Raw genomic sequence first — 8,853 nt, forward strand, 5'->3', positions numbered from 1 at the left:
GGCTCATCTCCTGCTCAATGACTGCCAGCCCATAGCTCACCCAGAGGGGAAGAGCAACCAGGAGGGAAATGATTGTCTCTCTGCAGGCTCCTCCCTGACAAGTACCAATTATTTTCCTTGAGATTCAGAAAGAAAAAAAAATCTCTCCTGAAGTGTGCATGAAAGAACAGCATTCATTTTCCCAAACACAACTTGGGATCTCTAGGCATTTGTACCTCCAGCAGGCCGTGTTTTGACATACACTGAGTCCCCTACTTTCAGCCCAGATGGGATCAAAGCGGAGAGCAATCTGGTTAGATGTAAAGAGTGGACTTTCTTCCTGGGTGATCTAAAGGTTTAAAGACCATTTTCTTAACGACAGGAAACATAAGTCTCCCTTTCAAACTCTCAAGGGTTCAAACCACAGTCTCCTCCCATGGGGTAAAGTAAAAGGTGATTGAGACATATTTTTTTTTTACCTTCAGTTCTCTTTTTCAACTTGGACAATATCCATTAATAAAGAGTTTGAAACAAGCTAGCTTCATCCATATTTCCCAACTCCTCAGTGATGTCCCACAACCATAAAGGTAAATAAGTATGTAACCTGCACACCACTACCTTTGCCATAGGGCGCTCATAAATGTTGCATAAGATAGTGATGATTGTTTATTAAGTGGTAGTTGGAGATTCGTGCAGTCATGGAAGCCATTACAAAGTTTCATTCCTTGCCCCGGAATTTCGCATTCTTTAATTATCCCCTTCTGCCCCTTCACTTTCCTCCTCTAAGGAAAAGGTGTGATGATGATACAATGGCTCTTTAGCACTTGCTCCTTTGCTTAGGGCACAGACAAGATGCTGAAGTCTTGGGAACCACACCCTAAAAGAAATCCTTTCACTGCATTAAAGATTTGAATGGGTTTCCGCTGATTTTACTTTTATAAAATATAAGATATCCAGTTCTTCACAGACTTTCCAAACACAGAGCACGGACAATGGTATCAGATTTTCACGAATCCCCAGTCTTCCTAGTTGGCTTCTCCTGCTGTGTGGGGTCAAGGAACATGGACAGAAGGGGGAATCCACTTAGAAAGGACTCTACCTTCTGCATCCAACCTACAATCCCCTCACCCCTGTGCGTGTGTGTGTGTGTGTGTGTGTGTGTGAGTGAAAGAGAGAGAGAGAGAGAGAGAGAGAGAGAGAGAGAGAGAGAGAGAGAGAGAGAGAGAGAGAGAGAGAGAATTATTATACAGGGCTAAGAATCAGAACAGGGCCTTGCACAAGATAAGCAAACACCCTACTCAAAGCTACATCCCCATCCTACACTTCCTCCATACATTTTAACTAGATTAAGGACTAGGCCTTAATTCTAGCATTTAAGAGACAGAGGCAGTCAGATCTCTAGGTTCCAGCTAGCCAGGGCTACTTAATGAGACCTGTCTCGTGCAAATAAAAGAAACAAACACCTCATAATTACAGATCTCATCCTCTAGTACATTCTCTAAACTTATGTTTCTGTTTTCTATTCCCTTTACTTTTTCGAATTCCCAAATTTACATATCATATAGATTACCTTAAGCCTAATTTGATTTCCTTATAATTTCAACCTTTGAAAAAAAATCAAGTTTTCAGGGCAGTTTACATTTCTGAATTAATAACTGGACATTTTTCTAAAGAAATAAAGAGTCAGAAAGATGATTCTGCATGTTCTTGCTGTGTAAGCATTTGAATCTAAATTCAAATTCCCAGCACCCACATAAAATGTCAGGCAAAGCCTGGAACCCCAGTGCTAAGGGCAGCATGGACAGGGATCACTGAGGTGTGCTGCCTGCCAGCCTTGCTCCAAGTTCAATGAGAGAACCTGTCTCAAAAATATAAGGCTAAATGTGATAGCGCAGAACACTTGCTGTCCCCGCTAGACGCTGTGCGCAGAGTCAGAAACACCCACACTTTCGTGCATCTACCACACGCACACGCAAAAGTAAAATTTAAAAATTAACTCAAATCTCGCCTAAGCATCTTTTAAGAGCGCAGAAGTTAACAGATGAAGGCTCGAACACTTAGGACCTTCCCTAAGTAATGTTTTCCTAAATTTCCTTCCAATTGCATTCCTGGAGTCCAGCTATTTTCCATTATAAACACTGCTACAGCTAAAATCTGCTCGCTATAAAAAAATAAGTAAACAATTGTCACTCTTAGTTGAAGCAGAGTGTTTTATACCACTTTGACATGAGAGTATTTCATTTGTCATAGTAAAACTCAAGAAAAACCTCCTCAGGTAAACATTCTCTTTTTCAACAGCTCAGCCACAAATCTTAGGTGTTAAAGGACCCATTATCGGGGGACAGAGATATTTTTCAAGACATGAAGAATTTAGGTATTTATATCTAAAATCCAACAAGACTGTATGTTTAAATATTTTAAAAAGATATGAAAATGGGTCAGCAAGCCAGCCCAGCAGATAACATGCCTAAGCCTACCAATGAGTATGGTCCCCAGGACCCACGTGCAAAGCCTGGATTGGCTTGTTCATCTGTTATCCTAGAACTCCTGTGGTGAGCTGGGAGGCAGAGACAGGACGCTGCCCCAGAGGCAGGCAGCCAATTAGTGCACAGTGCACAACACATGAGAAAAAAGAGACAAGGCATCAAAAGGGTAGAAGGTAGGCACCAACTCCATAAGGTAGCCCTCTGACTTCCACAGGCACACTGTGGCACCAAAGTACTTGTGCGTGTGCATGTGCGCGCACACACACATATACACACACATGCACGCACACACGCACACACACTAATGATATATTTTTGAAACTTAAAAACTAATCAACATGTGTTAATGTAACCAAAATGCTTGTGGGGAGGAGCTAGGAGTGAAGATAATGAGAGAAGGGAGGGGGAGGGAGAGAGCGGAGATGCTGTCCCAAACAACCAGTGAAACTTACCGAAAGCTGTGCCAGAGAAGCACAGCTCCCCAAAAAATAAAAAGCGAGCCCGGGAGAACATACACTGCATCTGAAACTCAGATCTCACCCTAAGTCTGACAGAAATCCAATCATTTCTTCACTTGAAAGTAAGTTTGAGCCAGGGGTTCAGTAAGATGTCTATGACAGAACATGTGGTCTCAGTTCCTGAGAGACTTCAGTTTTGTTCCGGGTAGCCCCTAATAGTCCTCGCCTCCCCCAAAAGTACATATCCATAAGCAGGAACCCAGGTATACCAACTGAAGAGAGAAATTCACATTTAAAATGAATTTCCAAAAATATATCCACGTTCTGCCCAAACTTTTGCTTCACAGAATCCGTACTTTTATAGCATTAAGTTTTTGTAAGACTCTAAAAGCAAACACTCTCAGACTTAATACTTAATGTTCAATATGCCATCAACACACCAAAACAGAGTTTATGATCTCTTTGAAGATAACTGTAGACTTTGTTAAATTGGCAGCCAGCATTAAAAACAAAAAGGAGAGAAAAAAAGAACTGACAATCAATAGATGCTTTTACAGGTTAAATCTTGTCGAAGGCGCCTTAGCCCTGCAGTACACTTTGATTTATTTAAGCTCACCACATTTCTCTTAAATACACTCCATTAACAAGTGCTAGACTGTGATCTCAGGCTGGAGGCAAAACATGAAACACAATCTTTCAAGAACTTCATTCATTCCCTGTCCAGGTGTCTTGGGTACATCCAAGTTACTAGTCACTTACCTAACTCTGCTAGGTTTTTCTTTCTTTCTTTTCTTTTTTTTTTTTTAAATCAATCATGGTGCTTTCCAGAAGACCAGTGTCATGAAATCACCTGAGGAGTCCAACGGTTTGGTCTCCCAGGAACTTGGAGCATAAGAGAAAGTTATCAAAGGAATAAACAGCTCCAGGTAGAATGTGAGTGAGTAGAAAGCGCTAGAAAGCCACTTCTGGCCTGGATCCTGGCAAAGCAGACAGGCATCACAACTCGAGGGAAACCTGAAGGCTACAAACTCAGTGGCTCACACAGACAACAAATGAAAATGAAGCCAAGAAATCATGTTGGTGCTAAGATTCCAAACATGTCCCATATCTATTCAAATTGGGATCTCAGTACTGTTCAAATTATTAAACACAAGCGAGGACTCCACTCCACCCCCCCCCACACACACAATTTCCCAACTGAAGACAGAATTTGAAGGCTGACAGGACCAGCTTTCAGGGATACCCTATTAACGTGACCCTCTCTTTAATCTACAGCCATGATAAAATGTCCCAACATACACAAACTCCGCTCCAACAGTGACTAATGACCATTAATCCCCCTATCTTGGATAATCTGCCCCTCCAGACACTCATCACATTGACACCTTCCTTTACACACGTGAACAAACTTTAACAGAGAAGGTGAATCAACAGAAAAATCTCAAAGGTATCTGGGGCTGTAAATTAAACTAAGGGGAGGCATTGAAAAAAAAAAACCCACAGAGAGATAGATCAGATCTTAATGCTTTTGATTTGAATCCATGGCTGAGAATGGGGAAGGGAGAACTATTCAATCATCTAGATATGCAAACTGGGATGAAAGGCTGCCACAGGAAAAGGGGAAGTTGGAAGTGGGAGCGGGGGAAGGGCCCCCAAAGAGTTGGTTTAATCTTCTCATCCATCCACTGTGACACAGAGGAGAGAGTCAAGGCTGAGATTCCAATGTCTGTTTTCTTCACATGAGTAACAAGTCAGTGTGTTTCCTATTGAGCTGAGTTCAAATGTGCCTTTTAACTCTCCGCCAAGGAACCATCTCTCAGGAGCTTACATGTTTTAGGCTTTATTTACTATCATTTAGTTCTTGTGGGTTTTTCTTTTCTCTTTTTTTCCCCCTTCTTGTAGCCTCTTGGCTTCAGTAAAAGCTTTGATCTAACCATGAAGACTCACCATAGACCACAAGTGTTCAAAGTAACCTCAAAATTATTTCATAATTATGCAAATTAAGTGACTCTAACATTTAGGCCCTGATGCAACTTGAAGCTCACTCAGTATGTGACTATAATAATTCCCCAAGGTTCAGTGTGTGTTAGTAGGCCTGAAATTGGATCCATGATTGAAACCAGAATTTATCAAAAGGGAAGAAGCAGAAGTTGCGTTCATGGTTCAGTCGCCCATCGTTGAAGAGTCTTAAGGAGTGCAGGAAAAGAGTGCTTGCTCTTTGGACAGAAGGTATCCTAAGCTGTTTCTTTCCAGCACTTCATATGGGACTGCAGAACTCTTTAGTTCAGCCCACAAATACGAAGGCAGCCTCCTCTTCTGTCTCGCCAATAAAGACTACCAGGCAACTTTCAGACACTGGCAACCTCCCGTTTGTTTCCCTTCTAAGCCCAGCCAGGCAATGGCTAGTTTAGATCCTACCACGGAAAGGAGTTATTTCCTCAAGTTACTTCAGAATCGAATCTAATTACAGACTTTGGTTACATAAAACAACTTCTAACAAATCCCTGAGCTAGGAAGAGGGGGAGTGGATTGGGGGACCAGATTCCTGGGGAGTGGGGATCACAGGCCCTCCTCCCCACTCCATACACACACACACACACACACACACACACACACACACACACACACACAACTCCCCCCTCCACTCTAGCACCCCTTAGGACTCCTCAGATGGATGATACTCATTTGGCCTCATCCTGGAAACCAAAACTTGGGGACAACTCGCAGCTTCCTCCCATCCAAGTGCTTAGACAAGCGTTTGCCTAGAGTAAGCTGGGCGTGCCCTGAACTTGGTGAAAGGCCGGGTATACCAAGAGATTTGGGGAGGTTTCAGGGGAGTTTGGGGTGAAAGGCCAAATGGACAACCTCAAATGGGAAATTAGAAACCTTTTCCCGTAGAAGTTCTGGAAGGGTCGAGCCCCCTTTGGCCTTAGAAGGGAGAGGTCGCTAAGAGTCAGTTCAGGGGTCAGGGTTCGATCAAGTAAAGGAGATCAAGAGTGCAGGTTACCTGAACAGAGACATATTAATCCAAAGAGGTAAAAGTGAGCAGGCTCCGCGATCATTGTCCTCGGGTGGGTCCTGCATACAGTCTCATGCCAAGAGAAGGGAGCAGAAGCGGGGATCTCCAAATTTATGGAAGCCACACACCATACACTCTACACACAAAGGCTTAATATAAGCAACGTGAGTCAATCCGCCAAGAGTTTGAGGGCAGTTTCTCGTCGACCTCTCCGGAGGCTTGTCAAACCCTCAGAGCCCTATGCAAAGAAAAATCCCAAGGTTTGCCTTCCCTGGACCCCCGGTTTGCGAGGAGGCTCGGTCACTTCCAAGGATCATCCAAGGCGAACAACAAAGAGCCGAAACGGAGGCGCAGTTGTGCGGTTTCCTGCCTCCACAGTCCTGCTGAGCCTCCCGGCGTGCGCTTCCACTGCGTGTGCCCGGGCGCCGCTACGCGGCGATTGCAAACTTGGGGTGTGAGCACAGAAGAAGAGGGGCCCCCCAAAAAAGTGCTCCTCCGTCTATTGGAGAGCCAGTCCGTAGCCGGCCACCCTCTGGCGGTGATTGCAGTCAAGGTAGCGGCGGCAGCTGGAGAGGACAGTCTCGAGGTTCACGGGGTGCGCCTGGGTGACTCCGTGCGCCAGGAGGGAGCGAAGGGGCGGTACGGCGACAGCGGCTGCTTGGGCGGGCCCTTGTTCCCATCACTCGCGGGATGCGGAGAGCACTGGGGACCGCAACAGGACCGCGGATGTAAGCGCGCCTTCCGGGCGCCCCCAGCCCGGCGCAGCACTCAGCATCGCCCTGGGTCCTGCTTCCACTGGGGCGCGCGGAAAGCACCTCCGAACCAAGCTACAGCCCAAACTTCCCCGGGTGACGGCTCTCACCCCCGTGCTCCTGGAAGCTTCGGAGAAGCAGCTCCGGGCGTCCGGGAGTTAGTGGAGAGAAGCAAGAAGAGGATGCTGCCGAGGCTCGCCCGAGCTCCGCCCGGGGCTGCAGCGTCTGAAGTTTGTGCTCTCACGCTGCCTCCTCTCGGCTCAGCGGCTTGTGGGTTTCTCCCTCAGTCCCAGCCGCTCAGGGTTTCCTCCCTCTCCAGGCCGGCTCGGGAACCTTTAAAGGGGACGCGCGATCCCTGCCATGTCCTCAGTGGCGCTGCTCAGACAAGTTCTGCTTGTTAATATTTCCATCCACATGCCCGGAGTGCCCAATTGCGCCCTCAGGTGAAATTTCAACTTCTCAGGAGCAGAAATCTAAGCGAATGAGAAGTTGTCTTGGGTCCCTTGTCATCACAGTCTCCCCTGCACCTTTTTCCAAATGGAACCTCCCAAACCAAAGACTTCAAAAATCCTCCAGGTCCCTCTTAACCTCTTCTTTACCGCTTCAGGGGACTGAAATAAACTCCCAAATAACTTCACTTCTCCCCGTCCTCATTAAACAGACAAACAAAAAACTGGTTGGATCTATCAGAAAAGAGGCTTTAGGACAGAGTGAAAGATATAGACTGTATCAGTACGTGGATACTCTATTTTCATTGAATTTGCTAGGGGTCCGTCCCATAGAAAGGCTAAATTCTAGGATTGAGGGGCTAAGTCTTGGTTACTTCACTGTATTTACAGAAGAGTCTCTTCAAGTTGGTACCTTGTACATAGTAGAGTTAATAATTAAAGAAGAGGAACTATTTGGGGGAAGCTACATATAATCTAAAGTTTGCAATGATGGCCTCCTAAATTTCAAGGTAACAGGTATCAGTTAGCTATTATTCTTGTGCCTTACCAACCTTATCTTCCCTTTTGAAAAATGGGGGCTGTAGGGCTACCTCATGATTAGGTCAGTTATGGTCAATATAAAACATGCCTGGGATAGTTGACAGACATATTTTTTGTGAATCACTGTTTCTTCTGAAAGCCCATATAATGTATGCTAAAGGTTCCGTAAAAATAAGCGATAGGTGTTGCCACTTACAGATATTGTTTTTATTAATAAGTTACTGTTTTAAAGTTATGGTATGTATATGACCATGTAAAGTCATGTGGTATATGACTCACAGTCAAGTACTTGGTTCCTTGACCTATGGCGGGTAACATAGGATAGAGCAAGTGAGGAGGATTTGGATTTATTTTTACTTTTTGTAGGACAGGAGCAGGTGAGGAGGATTTGCATTATTGTGTGTGTGTGTGTGTGTGTGTGTGTGTGTGTGTGTGTGTGTGTGCTACTGTCCTTTTCTAGTTTTCCCTTAAGTGAGTGCATGCATTAGCTCCCTAAAACAGAAGTTTAAAAGAAGGTTGTGTGCTCATTTTGGTCATGGGTCCTCCGACCCATGAACTCAGAGCAACTGTCTATGGAAAAAAAACCTGGTTAAGAGTACCCTGCCTTGAGAAGTGAAAAACAACTTAATCCTGAGAAAGCTGACTGAAAATACACTGCGATAAGAATTCTGAGCACAACTAGAATCTTTTCGGCAGTAAAAACAAGAACGTGCACTAAATGCTAAGAGATATACATTGATTTGGTGAAAAGATATTTAGTGGAAAACAGAAAATGAATTTTTTTCTTGGACTAAAATGTACTTTTAAGATAAGATAGCTTAGGCGTTGGAAATAAATAAGCTTAGCATGATGAAGGCGAGCAGGAGAAAAAAATCCATAAATCCTAGGGTTATTTAAGTGGATTTTAAATAAAGATTTTCAAGCTCTATCCAATAAGGGATATATTCTTTTATTTTCATTTATTTTAGGTGTCCACACACATGCAAGTGTATGTGTGTGTATGTGTGTGTGTGTGTGTGTGCACTCCTGTTCAGTGTGAGAAGGCCTCATGCACTCTTAAACAGGCTCTCTGCCATTACACTCCCAGTCTGAAGAAGTAGATTCTGTGCCAGAATCCCTATCACATTGTTTCCCAAGTACATCTCCCAGTCTTCACAATTTTACCGAGAT

General features: G+C 44.4%; 1 protein-coding gene across 4 annotated transcripts in view; it reads right to left on the reverse strand.

Moving 5' to 3' along the window:
• Robo1 (roundabout guidance receptor 1) overlaps positions 1-6,102 on the reverse strand; it is a 376,555-nt gene extending 370,453 nt beyond the window's left edge. For all 4 annotated transcript variants that reach the window (XM_050148900.1, XM_050148897.1, XM_050148898.1 and 1 more), the window contains exon 1: positions 5,931-6,102. In XM_050148900.1, the coding sequence (XP_050004857.1) occupies positions 5,931-5,985 (55 nt within the window). In that variant the 5' untranslated portion in view covers positions 5,986-6,102. The remainder of the gene's footprint in view (positions 1-5,930) is intronic.
• Positions 6,103-8,853: the final 2,751 nt, after the last annotated feature.

Source organism: Alexandromys fortis, unplaced genomic scaffold, assembly GCF_014885135.2.
Source record: "Alexandromys fortis isolate MF-2015 unplaced genomic scaffold, M_Fortis_MF-2015_v1.1 scaffold_4, whole genome shotgun sequence".
NCBI lineage: Eukaryota > Metazoa > Chordata > Mammalia > Rodentia > Cricetidae > Alexandromys > Alexandromys fortis.